This window comes from Hyla sarda, chromosome 2 (assembly GCF_029499605.1).
Source record: "Hyla sarda isolate aHylSar1 chromosome 2, aHylSar1.hap1, whole genome shotgun sequence".
Taxonomy (NCBI): Eukaryota; Metazoa; Chordata; class Amphibia; order Anura; family Hylidae; genus Hyla; species Hyla sarda.
In genome coordinates this window covers 420,350,372-420,370,652 of record NC_079190.1, presented here as the reverse complement: position 1 = coordinate 420,370,652, position 20,281 = coordinate 420,350,372, and the positions used below count along the sequence as shown (strand labels likewise).

Below are 20,281 nucleotides of genomic sequence, written 5' to 3'. Positions count from 1 at the left end.
TTGTGAGTAAATACATAAAGAGTACACACTTAAGGTAAGTACATATAATACTAGGGTCACATGTTATGTGAATGCAAGTGCATATTATTATATTTTTCATATATTCATATATTTTATTATATAGATATTCATGCAGCTGCACTGCACAAAGGCAGTACAGCATCATGAAGAATCAAGGTAAGTGCATCGCGTGCAAAAAAAAAAAACAAAACAAAACAACAGAACAACAGTGAAAAAAAGTCGAGTGCAAGGTGAACACACAGTGACAAAATAAATGTGACATGCAGGAAAAAAGGGGGGGGGGGGAAAAGAAGGGGGGGGAAGAAAGGGGGAAGAGGGGAAGAGGGGGAGAAAAAAGAAACCTATATAAAAATCTACCTAGTAAAAAAGGGGGGGGAACCATAATGTCAATGAATGTGTGAAAAAGTGGAAATATGAAAAATGGCTTAATAATTAGTACCACTGTCATAATTAAATAAATAAATGGGTAGCAGTGAATGTTAAATATAATTTAAGCAATTAGATTAGAGCCCCAAACATAATATAAATAAACAAAGAGGGGCATAAAAATGTGGGTATATAGAAAAAATATAAAATAGGGGAGTGACAGTGTAGTGTGAGATTAGTGTACGGAGTGTAAGATGGGATGAAAGAAGTGAATAGTATGAGTGAAAAACGTATATATGTGATTGAAAGGCCTGTGTAGAAGTGTGATGAGGTGATAAGAAGAAAGAGGGATTGTAATCATGCATAAAAAAAAACATAGGGTATAAGAAGTGGGAGTAAAAATATCGTATCAAGGAATATATAATTAATTGAAAATTAGTAATAAAATTAATAATAAATATTAAAAAAAAAAGTATTAAAAATATATGTAAAAGAATATATAGAGAGAGGATTGTGACCCTGGAAGTGTACATAAAAAAGTATGTTTTAAAATTGATAAGAGAAAGAGAGTCCCAACATGATTCCGGTGGTAAGGTCACTCCAACGATAGAAGGAGGCTAGAAGTAGTCACGTGATGGCCCTGGTTGGTAAGTCTCATAACACATCTAGATAGACAATCAGATAAAAAGGAATAAATTAATAAACAACAGTTAAAACAAAATGGAAGCTGCTAAAAAATCACTTAAAACCCATTAATTACACACACTAATAAAAATCCGAGCTCAGAAACCAACCAATACTCCTCACAAAAATGGGGCATAGCTGTTTACCTCATTTAAGCCGTGAGGTACAAGTGTGTCCAGCCTGAAGATCCATCGCGTTTCTCTTTGTGCAACCAATTTCTTCCATTGGCCACCTCTGATACCCACCGGGACGTGGTCGATACCTATGAATTTGAGGAGAGTGGCATCACTGTTATGTTTAAGTTTAAAGTGTCTTGGTAGGGTTTTCAAAGACTGAAGGTTTGTTTCATTGGCTGCCGCATTAATATCCAGGATATGCTCTCTGACCCGTCGGCGGAGCTCCCTGGTGGTCATGCCCACGTATAGCAATTCGCATGGGCATTGTGCAACATATACCACCCCTTTGGTTACACAGTTTATTTTCTGCCTAATTTCATATGACTTGGTACAGGATGAATTGCGAAACATATCAGTCCGTAATATATTACTACATGCAAGGCATTTACCACATGGGGAGCAGCCGTTTTTGGGGCCCTTGGAGCCAAATAAATATGGCTCCTCAGTCTCATAGTGGCTCCTCACCAGAAGGTCCTTCAAGTTTCTATTCCGTCTATATGCAATCGCTGGTCTCGAAGGTATCATACCATTTAGTGTCTCATCCACTTGTAGAACGGGCCAATGCTGTTCAAGTATCTGCCTAATCTCATGGCTACGAGAGTTATAATCTAAAATGCACCTCACCTGGTTGTCAGTTGTCTTGTTGGTCCTTGTTCTATGTAGGGATGACGCACGATCCGTTTTTTTCGCTCTCCAGTATGCCCTTTTAATGCTCCGATTGCTATAGCCCCTTTCACGGAATCTTTTCTCTAGATCACGGGCCTGCATTTCAAAGTCCTGTTCCGTGGAGCACAGGCGTCTTGCACGTAGGAATTGACCTATGGGAATATTTCTGATCAAATGTGTGGGGTGAGCAGAGCTGGCGTGTAGTACGGTATTAGCTGAAGTAGATTTACGATGTAGATTCGTCTGGATAAATCCATTGGCGTCCGCCTGTATCTGGATATCCAAAAACTCAATATTAGTTTTATTCACTTTATGCGTTAGATGAATGTTTAAGTTGTTGTTATTGAGGGCATCCATAAACTGTTCCAACTCGTCTAGTGTACCCTGCCAAATAAACAGGATATCATCAATGTATCTGCCCCATGACAGTACTTTTTCAGCCAAGGGGCAGGTATCCGACGTAAAAAGGGTCCTCTCCCACAACCCAAGGAACAAATTGGCATATGAGGGCGCACAAGCCGCCCCCATAGCCGTTCCCTGCAGTTGTAGGTAGAAGACCCCTTTAAAGATGAAAAAATTTCTCGTTAGAATGAAGGACAACAGTTCCAGGATTAAGGCACATAGGTCTCCCTCCAAATTGCTGGATTCCAGAAAAAATTTAGTGGCTGCTATACCGTCATTGTGTCTTATCGACGTGTATAGTGATTCTACATCACATGTCACAAGGTAGGAGTTATCATCTAATTGGACACCATCAAGTCTACGTAGAACATCATTTGAGTCCTTAATGTAGGAAGGTAACAGTTCGACTAGAGGCTTCAAGAAAAAGTCAATCCACTTACATATTGGTTCAGTCAGGGAGTTACACCCAGACACAATAGGTCTTCCAGGAGGTATCAGTGCGTTCTTATGGATCTTCGGCAATAGATATATTGTAGGGATGGTCGGGTACTGTATAATTAGTCCTTGTTTCTGTTTCAAATTCAAGATGTTTTCCTCCACAGCATTGTCCAGAATATGAGCTAATTCCTGTTGATAAGACATCAGGGGGTTAAAAGTGAGTCGCTTATAGCAATTGGAATCACGTAGTTGTCTAAACATTTCCTTCTCGTACATATGAGATGGCCATAGGACAACATTACCCCCCTTGTCTGATGGTTTTATAACCACGTTTTTCAAAGCCCTCAGTTCTTGAACAGCCTTTCGCTGGGGGTATGTTAGATTGTCACTGGCTCTTGTTTCTGCCAGGCGTCTCAAGTCCCTAATTACCAATTTGATAAACATATCCACCTCAGGAACCAAAGTCGTAGGAGGGAAGGTGACACTCTTAGGTAAAAGGTAGCGCGGGTACTCACCTGTTCCTAGTTGTGGCATAGGATCCTGTTCATCCAGTAATGATTGTAAGTTTAAAATAGCCTCCTGTTCTACCGTGGAACCCAACAGGTTTTCAGTATTCAGATCAAAGTGTCTTGTGTGCAGTTTTTTGAGGATCAGGCGTCGTGCAAATAGTTGAATGTCTTTTACTGTACAGAAAAGATTAAAGTTAGCCTGAGGACAAAAAGATAAACCCAGGCTAAGCACAGATTCCTGTTCATTGGTTAAGGTCACATCTGTTAGGTTAATTACCTTAAGGGAAGGTCCAGGTGCCGGTGTGTCTCCTCTCTGTCTGGTAAAACGTCTTTCATTGGAGCGTTGGTTATATTCAGGTTTGCGTCGTGATTTCTTAAATTTATTGCGTTGGGAGCTAGATGAAGATGTGGCCCTGGCGTATTCTCTGTGGCCCTCTAGCAGCTGATCAACCAGTCATTGGAAATAGGCTTGGGCATTTTCCATCCCAAAAGGCATGACACAGCACTCAAACAACCCAAAAGGAGTGATAAAGGCTGACCGCTCCTGGGCCTCTGGGGTCATAGGGATCTGCCAGTACCCTCGGCTCAAATCCATGATAGTCACATATTGGGAACCTGCTAGATGATCAAGCAGTTCATCTATTCTGGGCATGGGATAAGCATCAAAGGTAGTCACTGCATTTAACCTTCGGTAATCCACACAGAACCTGGTGGATTTATCTTTTTTTGGGCACCAGAACTACTGGGGAGGCCCAGTGGCTTTTTGACTTCTTTGAGGGGTACTCCGGTGGAAAACTTTTTTTTTTTTAAATCAACTGGTGTCAGAAAGTTAAACAGATTTGTAAATTACTTCTATTAAAAAAAAAAAATCTTTATCCTTCCAGTACTTATTAGCAGCTGTATGCTACAGAGGAAATTCTTTGTTTTTTGAATTTCTTTTTTGTCTTGTCCACAGTGCTCTCTGCTGACACCTCTTCCTAGCCCATCTCCACAAAATTTTGGCATTGGTAATTCATTGTCATTACATTTTACAATACACCCCATTTCACTTTTGGAAAACATCACTGGTTCAGTCCCAGGTAAATATTTATCAATCCCCTGCACTCACTCCCAGTTATCACATTTCACAGTGTCTCCCAAAGTCTCGCTCAGTACCTCAGAATGAACCGGGCTCTCTCCTAGCCCATCTGGTGTGCAGGTAGTGTCCTCCCGAGCATAATGACTGAGAATCCAACCCAAATCATTCCCCAGCAGAACATTAACAGGGATGTCCTCAGAGACCCCCACCTCCTTGAAACCTTTGCCTGTACTCCAATCAAGGTACACACGGGCCATGGGCACAGCAGTTCGCACACCTCCAATTCCTTTTAAAGCCATGGTTCTTCCAGGGATGATGTCCTCTGTATCCACCACTTCAGGCCACACCAAGGTAATTGAGGCTCCAGAATCTCGTAAACCCACTGTCACCCGGTCACCCACAGTTACACTCTGCAAGTTATCCCCTTTTCTCCATCACTCCGGACACCAGAAGAACGGCTGTGTGTCCTCCAGCTGCCGGTGGAGAATTATTTTTATTGGGGCAAGTGGCACCCAATTGGGCTCCTGTTGCTTTTGGTGATGATGGCAAGAATTTACCGGCTGGCCTGGTGGTGCTTTGTGGTCGTGTGGCTCCCCTCCAGGTACTTGCTCCAGCTTGTGCAGATTTGCGCTTTGCGGCTGGGTCCCAGTTATTTGCAAAGTCATCTCCTAGTTCTGCTGTTTCCGCTGCTGTCTTGGGCTTGTGGTCCAAAATCCACTCTCTGGCTTTAAAGCTCCGTGTTTGGAGAAACTGATCCAGGACCATCAAGTGCTCCAGGGCCTCATAAGTAGTGACTTGTAGGCCCCTAGTCCATAGCCTGAATGCAGTCCTTAGCTGACCGGTATGTTCAATGCAGCTTTCTGTGGCGCTTTGTTGCAAAGTCCAAAAATTTTACCGATAAGCCTCTGGAGTCAGATTAAAACTTTTGAGCAGGGCAGATTTTATTGCTTCATAGTCCTGGTCACTTTCAGAGGGAAGAGAAGCAAACTCATCCAGAGCTTTCCCTCACAACCATGGGGTTAGATATCATCCCCACTGTTCCTTAAGTAGATGGAACTGCCGGCAAACCTTTTCTAATCCCCTCAGGAACACATCCAGATCACCATCTTTCTCCAACATGGGGAAATGTTCCAAGCGGGGTTGTGGTCACCTTGATCCTGCACATCACTGCGTGCAGATAAAGCATCCCCTCTCAGCCTCAGAACCTCCAATTCATGCCTCCACTGGGCCTCCATATTTCCAAGATGAAACAAAGTAGGTAACACAGGAGATGGGGAGGGCAGAACTGTCTTGCACTCTTTTTGTATGTCTTTTAAAGCATTGAGCTCTTTCTTTGGAATTTACACACAAGAATATGTATGCAATTTCTTTTAGTGCTAAGATTTTCTTACAGGTGAAATCCAGCAGGCACTAAAAATCTCTAAATATATCCCGACGCTGCCACCAGTTGTCATGATCACACCCTATCGGTCCAGCCAAGATGCTAGAGAGAGTGTGATGGTGCAATGTTTTAAGCCACCAGACCTCTGGCTATCCACTACTAGTCCCAACAAGTCATCAAAGGTGAGCTCCTATATTTAGAGATCAAAGACCAGAGCTGATTAATTAAACATTAAATCTGAAAAAAAAAGGAATCACAGTGCCATGTACAGGGCCGTCTGGATGATGGAGCACTTCATTATGATGCCCCCCCCTCCCCTGACAGTTCCCCCATATTAGGTGCAGTATAGCTCCCCACATTATGTGTAGTATAGTTCCCCACATTAGGTGTAGTATAGTTCCCCACATTAGGTGCAGTATAGTTCCCCACATTAGGTGCAGTATAGTTTCCTCACATTAGGTGCAGTATAGTTCCCCCCACATTAGGTGCAGTATAGTTCCCCCACATTATGTGTAGTATAGTTCCCCACATTAGGTGCAGTATAGTTCCCTCACATTAGGTGCTGTACAGTTCCCCCACATTAGGTGCAGTATAGTTCTCCACATTAGGTGCAGTATAGTTCCCCACATTAGGTGCAGTATGTTCCCCCACATTAGGTGCAGTACAGTTCCCCACATTAGGTGCAGTACAATTCCCTACATTAGGTGCAGTATAGTTCCCCCGATTAGGTGCAGTATAATTCCCCCACATTAGGTGCAGTACAGTTCCCCCACAGACATACAGCCTTAAGCCATATACAGTGTATGACTGGAGGCTGTATGCCTGTTTACTGCCCCAGTGTTCCGACCACCACTCCTCCGGTCCAGGGTAACAATCTACTGCTATGGCCTATGGGTGGTCAGAACACTGAAGATGATGTGTCGCTGGTGAGTGGTGACTTACCATGCGCGCATCCTCCTCGATGCTCTGCTCTTCTATGGGCACATGCATGGGACGTCAGTGACGTCCCTGCGTGCGCTACTTTCCAGCGGCCTCTGCGTTGTTAAAGTAAACGTGGGGCCGCAGAGAGGTAACCGGGGCATCCATGTGTCCTGAACAGATTTTTCGGGACACAGGAATGTCCTGAATGTGACGGGGGGGCTGTGGGCCCGAGGTCCAGAGCAGGCACTTCATGAGCGCCAATGATGATCCAGCCCTGGCCACGTATAAAATAAACAAATGACATACAGGTACAAAAAATACATAAAATAGTTTGGCAAGACAAATTCAGAAAACAAAAAGAAAGTCCATAATGGTATAGTAGTCCTTGTGAGTGGGTCTCCAGCTGTTGCTTAGGGTCTTTGTCCAGCTTTGTGTCCAGCTTTGCAACCCAGGTTTGTTTCCAGCATCTAAAGTTATAGCTGCTTTTCTCCATTTCCCCCTCCCCTCTGACCCTACCAGGTGGGGGGCATCTCTATTCCAGGTTCATAATCTCAGTTTGATTTTATGATGGGCCAGAGTGCCTGAATTCCAAGGAGGTATAAAACAAACAGACAGACCCCCCAATAAAACTGGAATACACAAAAACAACGGACATACAGTCTGAATGAACTTTCACCCATGTCTTGGATTTGTACCTTATACATAAATCTATATATATATAAAAAGAGAAGGCCTGACTTACTGACTCATCAACACCCAGCCTAAACCCTTGGAACTAGAAAGCTAAATTTTTTCACAGGTGTTTTTAAGATGTAGATGAGGAATAAGAAAGGATTTTTTGAAATTCAACCCTTAAGGGGGTGAAAAAGGGGTTGAAAGTATGTATGGAAGTCCGTCATTTTTGAAGCTAGAAGCATGAAACTTTGTTTTTAGGCTAACAATTAGCGATAAAGAAACACATGTTTTAACATTTTCTAAAATTCCACCCCTGAAGGGTGAAAGGCTGCAGTTTCCTCTTAAGGTCTGTTTCGCAATGACGATTAATAAGTCACAGGGTCACTGAAAACTGCAGGAATTGATCTTAGGAGGGACTGCTTCTCGCACGGCCAGTTTTATGTGGCCTGCTCAAGAGTTAGTTCACCTAGAAGCCTGGTCATATTAGCACCTGAGGGCACAACCTCGAATGTAGTATACAAAGAGGTACTATAAATATTTTGGCTGCGTACACTGAAATGTTGGATGACTTCAAGAATCAGAGAACTAATAAAAAACTAACATTGTGGTAAATAATTCTTGCAGCTAGAAAGGAGAATCAAAAAAAAAAATAGCTTGCACAGGGTCCAATCAAGGGCGTGCGCGCGCTGGAGATCACTTTCTTAAAGGGCCAGTACCCAACTAGTTAAAGTGCTTGCACCTGTTCCTGCTCCATATGTATCTGCTCCTCCCTGCTCCCTGGGCCAGATCTTGGTTGTCTGTCTTTGTTCGTGATTCCTATGCCTGATTCAAGTCCTGTTCCCAAGTCAAGTCCTGTTCCCGAGTCTGTGTACCTGTCCCTAGTTCCGGCCTGTCCTGTTCCTGTGTTCCTGCCTTGTCCTTCTGCCCTGTCAGCCATGTCCTGCCCACCACATCCTGTCTGCCACATCCTGCCAGTCTCTGTCTGTGCCACGTAACCCGCCAGCTACCTGTGTGGACGAGTCGTGCCAGGGGTAGCGACCTGGGTGTCACCCGCCGCAGCAAGACCATCCCGCTTTGCGGGGGGCTCTGGTGAAGACCAGTGGCACCTTAGACCCCGCTCCCTGGCACAGCTCACATCATCATCCACACAGGCCCAGAGAATCCACTTCCTCTTGCTGTACTTCTGCCGTGATTCCTAACAGTAAGTTTAATATATTTAAATTGCCTGCTGATAAAATGTAAGCTCATGTTCCATTAATAGGTTTTCTTTAATATTATTTTGTTCTAACAATGTGTCTGAACCCGTTTTTGCTGTGTCCAGTTCTTTTTAAATGTTAGTGATTTTTTTTTTTGTCCATCCATTTTGTATTATAATCCTGAAATCCTACAGCTTACAGTCTGGCAACTAGACCTAAAACCCAAGACCTGCTGGTTTGTACAGATCATTTCCCAGCAGTCTCCTCCTTAACACAAACAGGAGGTGATTTAACGGTGACACTACTATAACACTGGAACCCCGACCATTCACAGCAGAGATCAGCATCCCCCTGCCTGTAGATTGACCTCTGAAAAGGTTGCAAAGAATGTCTAGTACCATCTTCCATTTATCTGAATTGGACAGGCACTGGCTATTGTTGTCTATGGTCCAAGCTTCCTACATTTAATCACTCAATTCTGGCAGTTCTTGACAGATGTGCTGTGTGTAAATACATACTTTTTTTTTTAGCCCCCATAGGGGGCTAAAACATGCAATCTTCTGATTGCATACACTGATTAGTGCTCTGCCATTGCAAAGCAAAGCACTGATCAGTGTAACCGGCGATCTGCTGCTGTAGCCTGCATGGAGCAGTAGATCGCCGATCGGACAACGGATAGGTAGGTGAAGACCCTCCCGTCATCCGCTAAGCTGATCAAGACATCACAATTTTGTTGCGATAGTCCCGATCAGCTCCGCTGAGCTGCCGGCATTCTTTTACTTTTGTTTTAGATGCCGCTATCAACTATGATCGTGGCATCTAAAGGGTTAATACCGGGCATCGGCCGTGCCCGGCATTAGCCATGGGTCCTGGCTGCCCGTAGCAACTGGGACCCACCAGGTTTAACCAGTTCTCTTCTGGTGAGAACGGTTTAAACCCGGTACACGGGACCTGGGCGTACAAGTAAGCCCTGAGTCCTTAAGGATCGGGCATGCAAGGTGCATGCATACACCCTGCGTCCCCAAGAGGATATATCCATATCTAAGGAACAAAAAAAAAACACCAAATCGTCACTTACCTGACAGATCTCCTGCTGCTCTAGTGTCCCAGGGCTCTTTGTTTACTTGACTGTAGTGATGACATACCCATATATACCCATAGCAAATCACCGGCCTCAGTGTTGCAGTAATATACAGGATGTATACAATTGTTCATGGCCACACGATCAAGTGCTTAAGTGGTGAACAGTGTGAACGGTGCAATAGTAAATGGCTGAAATCAGCACTTTATCTGACCATTAAGAAAATGTAATGTTCATTTTGTGTTTTTGCATTTCTCCATATTAGGCCCTGTTATGTATTTTCTGTTTTCTGTGCTATTCTCCCTGGCTAGGGAATAGTTAATGGAATTAGCCAATGAGAACTTGGGTGGGGCTATTTAAACCCGAGCTCTGCTACACTCTGTGCTGGTTATTAGATTTACTCTCACTATGTTATTAGTTTTACTTTTGATATGTTTGTAATATCTGAATTTTAATTATGGTTAATAGTCATGTTTATGATAAATTTTAGTCTGCCTAGTTTTTAGAACATCTTTCAGTTTTTAGGATTACGAATGATCGTTCTGCTTTAACCTTATTATCTTAGTCTGTGTTCACACTGAGTCCTGCTTGTACCGTGCTCTGTATGTAGTATTCCTGTTTGGTATCCTGACTTGTAGTCCTCCATGTTTTGGAGTTTGGTTTTGTGGAGTCTGTTCAGACTCATCTGTTTCTCAGTACAGTGTTCCGTGTATTATATTTCTGTTTCCTTCTAGGCTAGTATCCTGATCATACGGTGGAGTGTGCCCGCTGCCTAGAAGTCTATTTGGAGTTAGTATTTATGTCCTTCCATGATCTTTTGCGTTTTTAGTACTATGCACTGATCATAGTGTACAAGATTACTGTGTAGAGTGTCCTCTGTACATTACCATTGGTTTATAGTGTCCTCTGTACTTTATTGCTGATCTGTGTCCTCTGAACTTTTATCTGTTTGTGTTCTTTGTGCTGTGTCCAGTGTGAACAGTGTTTATGTTTCCTGACCTATTTAGTGGTTTATCTGGTTGTTTGGTTGTTTTACCATTATGTTTCTGGCCTGTCTCCGACAATGTACAGTATTAGTGTACCTTAATGCTCATTCACCTTAGCGCAGGTAGGGACCGGCACCGTGGTTGTCGATCCGTTGTTTAAGGTGGATGGGAAAGTAGGCAGGGAGATTGTTTCCAGGGCCAGCTTAGGGCTCAGTCACCCTGTCAATCCCATTGGTCATGACAGAAAGTGATTTTGGCAGTCTAAGGCTGGGTTCACATATGTCTGGCATCCGTCGTAGGTGAACTAAGTCTAAATCTCAATGCAACTGATACCACAACTGATGACAACGTGCATCAGTTGTCATCAGTTGTATGGCATCTGGCATCCATTGTTTCTGGCACTGGACAGGGGAACGTGGCAAGCTGCATTCCCCTGTCTGGTGCTGTCCGTTGTGTCCAACCATCTGGCATCAAAATTGGGATGCTGGATGATCATGAACTGCCCCATTCAAATGAATGGGATAAGTTCTACCATCAGTTTCCCTCCAGTGCACGCCGGGAGGAAACTATGCCGGACAACTGATAAATGTGAACCCAGCCTTACGCTCTTCGGTGGCCCTGACTGTAGACTATAAAGATGTTTTAGATGTGAATGTATTTGTTTTGAACCTCTTTAATCCTTTATTGGCGATTTTTTGTAAATAGCAGCATTTACGCTATAACCATTTGGATGTGATAGTACATGGTTGTTCTTACAGTGTGTGCAACTTTACGGTAATTAAAACAAAATGATGTAAGGAATATTTTCTACATAATCTTGTCTGAGTGATTGTACAAACTGTTCTGACAAACCAAGGTTCACTATCTAGACACATTACTTCATCGTTCAAGGAACAAAGCATCAGATGCTTAACCGACACTTAATGTACAAACATATTATAAAACCCATTTGTACTTACAAAGCTATGATCTCACTTCCACAATACAGTGTGATGTATAAATCTAAAAACAATTTATCACATATAACATTAAAAAAAATTGAAGTGCTGGTTTGACAGAATGGGGCCTCAATCTGTTCTCCATTATTTGTCCCCATCTTTAATATCTCTCATGTTGCTGTTATAGTCAATAATATATTCACGTTAAGGGACAAGTCACTGCTTCCACCAAGTTAAAGGGGTATGCTCATCTTTTAAAGCTATGGCATATTGTAAGAACCCCCCCCCCCCCCCCTGATCATGAGAACAAAGGTATAAAAAGTGATGAAAATATCGCCACGTGCGTAAATATCTGAACTATTAAAATAAAATGTTAATGATACCGTATGGTGAACGGCGTGAGCGTAAAAAAAAAAAGTCCAAAATAGCTGCTTTTTTTAAATTACATTTTATTCCAAAAAAAAATTAATAAAAAATGGATTAAAAGTTTTATATAAGCAAATATGGTATCAATAAAATTTACAGATCCTGGCACAAAAAATGAGCCCTCATACCGCCGCTTATACAGAAAAATGAAAAAGTTATAGGTCTTCAAAATAGGGGGATCTTAAACGTACTAATTTGGTTAAAAAGTTTGCGATTTTTTTTTAAGCGCAACAGTAATAGAAAAGTATGTTATCATGAGTATCATTTTAATCATATTGACCTAAAGGATAAAGAACACATGTCATTTTGTACTGTAAATTGTACGGCGTGAAAACGAAACCTTCCAAAATTAGCAAAATCTGTTAGCTGTTTTCTTTTTAATTTCACCACACAAATAGTATTTTTTTGGTTGCGCCATACATTTTATGGTAAATTGAGTGATGGCATTACAACTGGACAACTGGTCGCGCAAAAAACAAGCCCTCATACTAGTCTGTGGATGAAAATATAAGAGCTATGATTTTTTGAAGGCGAGGAAAAAAGGAAAACGTAAAAATAAAATTGTCTGCGTCCTTAAGGCCCAAATGGGCTGAGTCCTTAACCTGTTAAGGACCAAGGGCGTAAACTTACGTCCCTAGTCCCGCTCCCGTGATATAACGCGGGGTTACACGGTAACCCCGCATCATATTGCGGCGGGCCTGGCGTCATAGTGAAGCCGGGACACGCCTCTAATAGCGCGCGGCACTGATCGCGGTGCTATTAACCCTTTAGCCGTACGCTCAAAGCTGAGCTAAAAACTAAAGTAAAAGTGCCCGGCTAGCTCAGGGAGCTGTTCGGGATCGCCGCGGTATAATCGCGGCATCCCGAACAGCTGTAGCACAGGTGGAGGTCTTCTTACCTTCTCCTGCTCTGTCCGATCACCAAATGAATGCTTCAAGCCTGAGATCCAGGCTTGAGCATTCAATTGCCGAAAACACTGATTGATCCATTCCTATGGAGATGCATCAATCAGTGTAAAAGATCAGTTAATGCAATGTTATAGCCCCCTATAGGAGCTATAATATTGCATAAGGAAAGTGTAAAAAAAATCATTAACCCTTTCAATGATCCATTCCCCTAATAAAAGTTTGAATCACCTGGCATTTCCAAGAATTAAAAAAAAACATTATGTAAATAATAATAAAAATAAACATATGTGGTATCGCCGTGTGCGGAAATGTCCGAATTATAAAAATATACCACTTTTTAAACCACACGTTCAATGGCGTACGCGCAATAAAATTCCAAAGTCCAAAATAGCGTATTTTTGGTCACTTTTTATATCATGAAAAGATGAATCAAAAGTCCGATCAATGCAAAAATGGTACCGACAAAAACTTCAGATCACGGCACAAAAAATGAGCCCTTATAGCGCCCTGAACATGGAAAAATAAAAAAGTTATAGGGCTCAGAAAATGACAATTTTTAAACGTATACATTTTCCTGCATATATTTAGGATTTTTTTTCATTAGTAATACAAAACCAAACCTATACAAGTAGGGTATCATTTTAACCATATGGACCTAGAGAATAAAGAAAAGGTGTAATTTGTAACGAAAAATGTACTGCCCCACAGTGTTTACTTGGCTCTTGGTAGTTCTGGAAAGGTAAAGCACTGGGGCACATACTGAGATATTTTTTTTAAATCGAAGAACATTATAAACCTAAAGATGTACAGGTCTAAACAGAGTCCCCAGGATCATGCAGAATCCAAGAGATGTGTCTGCTGTTGCTATGAAGTCAAAATGCTCAAGAGTCAAGAGGCTCTTCCCAAAAGCTCTGGCCTCTTCTAGGAAACAGCATGAAGCCAGCTTTTTGGGATTGTATTGTTTGTAAAAAATAAAATAAAAAAAAAAGAGAATTTTTCTGTCACTTATTGGTTGTCACTCCATTGAGACACAAGGTGGCACCAGCACAGAGAGATTGGAATATCCAGCTACAGCTGAATCCTGCATGAGAATCTCCTCTGATCCTCCTTTATTATTTATATTTCTATTTACAATTTACTTTTGATTCCATAAGTTAAATTTTGAGAGACAACCTTTTTTTGAGAAATGTTATGTTATACAGTGGTCCCTCAACATACAATGGTAATCCGTTCCAAACCATCGTTTGTTGAAACCATTGCATGTTGAGGGATCCGTGCAATGTAAAGTATAGGACAGTGGTCTACAACCTGCGGACCTCCAGATGTTGCAAAACTACAACACCCAGCATGCCCGGACAGCCAACGGCTGTCCGGGCATGCTGGGTGTTGTAGTTTTGCAACATCTGGAGGTCCGCAGGTTGTAGACCACTGTTAGAGGAAGTTGTACTCACCTATCCCCGCCGCTCCGGACTGTCACCGCTCGTCACCGCTGCCCCCGATGTCGCCGTCCATGGCTGTCGCCGCGTCCCCGACGCTTCGGCAAGGCCTCTGCTTCCCTGGAAACCGCGCTCTCCGTCGCCGCCATCACGTCGCTACGCACGTCGCTCCTATTGGATGACGGGACGGCGTGCGCAGCGACGTGATGACGACGTTGAAAAGCGCCGGTGATGCAGAGGATTCCAAAGAGGACGCGCCGGAGCCCCCAGGACAGGTAAGTGACCATCACCGGAGCTCACGGGGCACCGTAAACGGCTATTCGGCGGCAGCTGAAGCAGTCAGCGCTGCCGGATAGCCGTTTATGCGATGGCCCTGACATAAAAAAGCATCGTATGTTGATGCTGCCTTCAACATGCGATGACCTCTGAGAGGCCATCGCATGTTGAAATTATCGTATGTCGGGGCCATCGTAGGTCGAGGGGTCACTGTATTGTGTTTTGCATGTACCAAACAGGTTACCATCTACCAGAGGCGTAGCTTGTAGCTTCTGGGCCCTGATGCAAAATCTGAAAATCTGCAACAGGGCCCCATATGCCAATTATAATACTGGTAGGAAAGATATAGGAAAGATGTTCTTTGGGGGCCCCTTAGGCACCAGGGCCCTGTTGCGACTGCTACCTCTATAGCTACGCCCCTGCCATCAATGTTACACACCTTTTCAGTTTGACTAGATTCATATATTATAAAGAGGTTGTCATGTGTGCATCTATTTAACTCCTTGAGTTCACAGACAATTTTAATTTTTGTTTTTACCCTTTTTCCCTTCTTGTCACCCTTCACGTACTGCATATAGTAAAAAAAAAAAAAAAGGAGAGAATATTTGTGGGTAAAATTGGGAAAAATTTGCAATTTTCCACATTTCTTTTTTTTATTGTTGGCCCACTTTACGGTGAAACTGACATCTTTATACTGTGGGTCACTAGGATTACAGACACAGGCAAGATAAATAGACAGACAGTTTTATTTTTATTTTTTATGGCATTTGGTTTTTGTTTTGTTTCTTGTTTACGTCGATTATCATGAGGGATGCATATTTTAATTGTTTTGACATTTCCAAACAAGTAGTGATACCAAATATTTTTATTTTTTATACTTTTTTTTGGGACTGAAAAATTGAGGGGATTTGGATTTTTATTATGGGGATTTCTTTATATTTTCAAAACAAAATATATATATATATATATATATATATATATATATATAATTACATGTTTTCTTTTTATAGGCAATCATTAGATTATCAATACAATATAATTGTTTTGCATTGATTGCATTGACACACAGGCTTTTCTGTAAACCATAGCCATATCTCGATTGAGGTCAGGGCCAACCAGGCAACTGCCTAGGGCCCCCATCCCCCAGGGGGCCCCCTGCCGGCTGGTCAGTAGGGCGGGGCAACTCTTTTAAAGTGACCGCAGCCCGGCCGTGGCCACTTTAAAACCGTGACCAGCTCAAGGCCCCGTGTCACATTCGGAACATCCCTGTGTCCTGAAAAATCTTTTCAGGACACAAGCCTGCCCCGTTTACCTCACAGAGGCCCCGCGTTAACTTTAAAAACGCAGGGGTCGCTGGGAGGAAGCGCACGCAGGGACGTCACGTAACAGTACAGCGGATCGGAGCAGTGAGGAGGACGCGCGGGTATGGTAAGTGACCTGCGGTCATCTTCAGTGTTCCGACCACCACTCCCGGGATCTACTGCTAAGGCCCATAGGCCATAACAGTAGATCGTGACACCGTAGCGGTGGTCGGAACACTCAAGTGGGGAAGTAAACAGGCATACAGCCTCCAGCCATACACTGTATATGGCTGAAGGCTGTATGTCTGTGGGGGAACATACTGCACCTAATGGGGGGACTACTTTATTCTGCACCTAATGTGGGGGACTATACTGCACCTAATGTGGGGAGACTACTGTATACTGCACCTGATGTGGGGGAACTACTGTATACTGCACCTAATGTGGGGGACTACTGTATACTGCACCTAATGTGGGGGACTACTGTATACTGCACCTAATGTGGGGGGACTACTGTATACTGCACCTAATGTGGGGGGACTACTGTATATTGCACCTAATGTGGGGGGACTACTGTATACTGCACCTAATGTGGGGGGACTACTGTATACTGCACCTAAGGTGGGGGGACTACTGTATACTGCACCTAATGTGGGGGGACTACTGTATACTGCACCTAATGTGGGGGGACTACTGTATACTGCACCTAATGTGGGGAACTACTGTATACTTCACCTAATGTGGGGGAACTACTGTACACTGCACCTAATGTGGGGGAACTACTGTATACTGCACCTAATGGGGGGGAACTACTGTATACTGCACCTAATGGGGGGGAGCTACTGTATGCTGCACCTAATGGGGGGAACTACTGTATATTGCCCCTAATGTGGGGGGACTACTGTATACTGCCCCTAATGTGGTGGCACTGTACTGCCCCTAATGTGGGGAACTATACTGTCCTTAATGTAGGGGACTACTAATGTGGGGAACTACTGTATACTGCACCTAATGTGGGGGACTATACTGCACCTAATGTGGGGGAACTATACTGCACCTAATGTTGGGGAACTATACAATAATATAAAATTGTACTATTCTGATCGCTATAACTCTTATTTTTCTGTATATGGGGATGTATGAGGGTCATTTTTTGCGCTGTAATTTGTAGTTTTTATTGGTACCATTTTTGTTTTGATGGGACTTTTCAATTGCTTTTATAGTATTTGAAGTGACCAAAAATGTTCAAATCTGGTTAGTGCACTATTACGACTTTTGGGGCCCCACTTTTGATTTTGCCTAGGGCCACACTAAGCTTAAAACTGGCCCTGATTGAGGGGAAAAAAGTGTCATAAATGTGGGTCAGGTCATGTAAGTACATTTTTTAAGCAAATTTTGCTAGATTTTTGGTGCACATATTTTTTTTTTTTATCACCCCAATGTACCTACAAATGAAAATGTCCAGTGATATTTTAGCTTTGTACCATGGAGTAGTAACATTTCTGCTCAATCACTTAGTAAGCTGGGAAAGTAGATAAAAAAGAAGGGTTGTATAAAAAGTAATGCAGGTTATAACTGACCTTATACACACATCATCCATCATCCATTAAAAAAAATGTAATCAATATTTTTTTTATTTCATTGTCCTAGGACTCAAAGACTCATGGGACTATTCTTAAAAAAAACAATATACCACTGCCCTGTTGCTGGATTCTAATGTACCGTATGTTTCGCCGTATAAGACGCACTTTTTCTTCCCCAAACTGGGGGGAAAAAGTCGGTGCGTCTTATACGGCGAATACACCCCTATCGTGGCGGTCCCTGTGGCCATCAACGGCCGCGTCTGAAGGGAAAGTGACACTAACCCGGCTGTTCAGTTGGGCTGTTCGGGACCACCGCGATTTCACTGCGGCGGTCCCGAACAGCCCGACTGAATAGCCGGGTTAGTGTTTACAGGACACAGGGGGGGACCTTACCTGCCTCCTCTGTGTCTTCTCCGTTCAGGGATCCCCTGTATGGCCGGCGCTCTCCTTCCTCATCATCACGTCGTCGCGTACGTGCGTCGGCGAGCGTAACAACGTGATCTCGGCGACGGAGAGCGAGGATACCCGGCCGGCAGCAGAGACGTTCCGGAGCGACGGGGACACGGCGACAGCGATGGAACGACATCCAGGGCAGCGGTGACGGGTCCGGAGTGGCGGGGACACGTGAGTATTAAATCCTATGCAGTGGTCTTCAATCTGCGGACCTCCAGATGTTGCATAACTACAACTCCCAGCATGCCCGGACAGCCAACGGCTGTCCGGGCATGCTGGGAGTTATAGTTTTGCAAAATCTGGAGGTCCGCAGGTTGAAGACTACTATTGGGTTCAAAATCTTAAATTTTTTAGATTTTGCACCTAAAGATGGTGCGTCCTATAGGGCGAAAAATACGGTACATTGTATTATTTGCTGTATGTTTACTTCCTGACGTGTATGTCTTGGTTCCTGTATGAATATTGTTCAATAAAGTTATCAAAACTAATGCAGGTCTGACACATGGAGATAACCGGGTTGTGCTGTATTGCTTTTAGAGTGGAATCTTAATAGGCTTTAAGCGTGAATTCTTGTACACACTTGAACTATCTATATATAGAACATATTATTTAGAAAGTCTATCTAGTATACAATTCCTATTGAGGATTTCTTGCTTTTTCTTTGTCTGCTTTTTACATTCTTATGCCATTTAATAGTCAAATGGGATTCTTGTTTGATTTATTGAAGGGATTTTATTCAAAGTAAGTAAAGCAGAAAACAGCACCATGTTGGCAAGTGTTAGTAACAGATTTACCAGTCTGGGCTCATTATCAGGTAATAATCTCACTTTAGGCGTTGTGGAATATTTCACACATGTGAAGCGAGAGAGACTGTGTGAGTCTGAAGGTGTTATAATTCCTTCTAGATTCCACCTAGATTAAGTTTGGATTGTAAAGTTAATAATACAACAATAACAACAATATAATGGAAGAAACATTCAGTGCATGCAGACGTCTATAGATTTCTTCTTTCGAAGAATTATTTTGATTCATTCCTAAGTGGTCTTCTTTTAACAAAAAAATGTAGGCATGATGTATTTTGGTAACAAATCAAATCACTAGCTAAATGTGTAGTTTGAAGATTCCTATACGTGTGACCTGGATTGGCTTCTAGTACATATTTAATACAGTGATTCCCTAGCTATACTGCACAAAGGTTTTGACCATGCCAGTATCATACTCCTAGTGATTCCATTCAATGGCTGCAGTTTCTTGTTGGTCTAGTAGGACAAGGTTAAAGGGGTACTCAGCCCATATACTTTTTATCCCCTATTCAAAGGATAGGAGATAAGATGTCTGATTCCAGAGGTCCCATCACTGGGGACACCAGCGATCTTGGCTGCGGCATTCCAGTCACCCATTTAGAGCGTAAAGTGCAGTGCCAAAGCGTCAGAGGCTTGTGATGTCATGGCCACCCCCCTCAATGCAAATCTATGGAAGGGGGTGTGATGGCCATCATGCCCTCTCATATAGACTTGCATTGAGGGGGCGTGGCCGTGACATCACAAGCGGGGCACGGCCGTGACGTCAAGAGCCTCTGGCGCTGCACCCTACGCATTAAATGAACGCTGGGTGCAGCAGGGAGATTGCGGGGGTCCTTTGGATAGGGAATAAGAGGTCTAGGGGCGGAGTACCCCTTTAGCTAATTATAGGGAGTATGACTATTGAGACCAGGGGGATGAAAGTGATTAGCCGTGTTCCCATTGGCAACAGTATGGTTTATAGGTGTAATCACTGCATTGGGGAAGATGAGCCGTCCCAGCTAAATATAGCACTCCATAGATCTCAACAGCTTGGCTCATGCTGGGCCAAAAGTTCACCTTCCAACAAGACAATGACCCTAAGCACACAGCCAAGACAACACAGGAATGGCTTATGGACACTTCTTTGAATGTTCTTGAGTGGCCCAGCCAGAGCCCTAACTTGGCAATTCAACATCTCTAAAGAGATCTGGAAATGGATGTCCACCAACTGTTCCCATTCAACCTAACAGATCTTGATAGGATTTGCAAAGAAGAATGTTGGAGACCATGGGGAATGAAAATGATTAGCCATGTGCAGAGAAGAATTGCAGAAAGTCCTCAAATACGGATGTACAAACCTTATGGCCTCGTACCTGTAACGGGAAACGGCAGGTGATGGATCCTCTGGGCCTGTGTGGAAGATGACGTGAGCCGTGCCAGGGAGCGGAGTCTAAGGTGCCACTGGTTTTCACCAGAGCCCGCCGCAAAGCGGGATGGTCTTGCTGCAGCAGGCGTCACCCAGGTCGCTACCCCTGGCACGACTGGTCCACACAGGTAGCTGGGAGGTGGCGTGGCACAGAAGAAGACTGGCAGGACGT

The 20,281-nt window shown here is 43.3% G+C and overlaps 1 protein-coding gene across 1 annotated transcript in view; it reads right to left on the bottom strand.

Moving 5' to 3' along the window:
• Positions 1-956: 956 nt before the first annotated feature.
• LOC130357489 (uncharacterized) overlaps positions 957-20,281 on the bottom strand; it is a 69,099-nt gene continuing 49,774 nt past the window's right edge. Inside the window, exons 2-4 of the mRNA XM_056560188.1 lie at positions 3,540-3,704; positions 1,218-3,461; positions 957-1,052 (exon numbers count right to left, since the gene is read on the bottom strand). Of these exons, the coding sequence (XP_056416163.1) occupies positions 1,005-1,052; positions 1,218-3,461; positions 3,540-3,704 (2,457 nt within the window). The 3' untranslated portion in view covers positions 957-1,004. The remainder of the gene's footprint in view (positions 1,053-1,217; positions 3,462-3,539; positions 3,705-20,281) is intronic.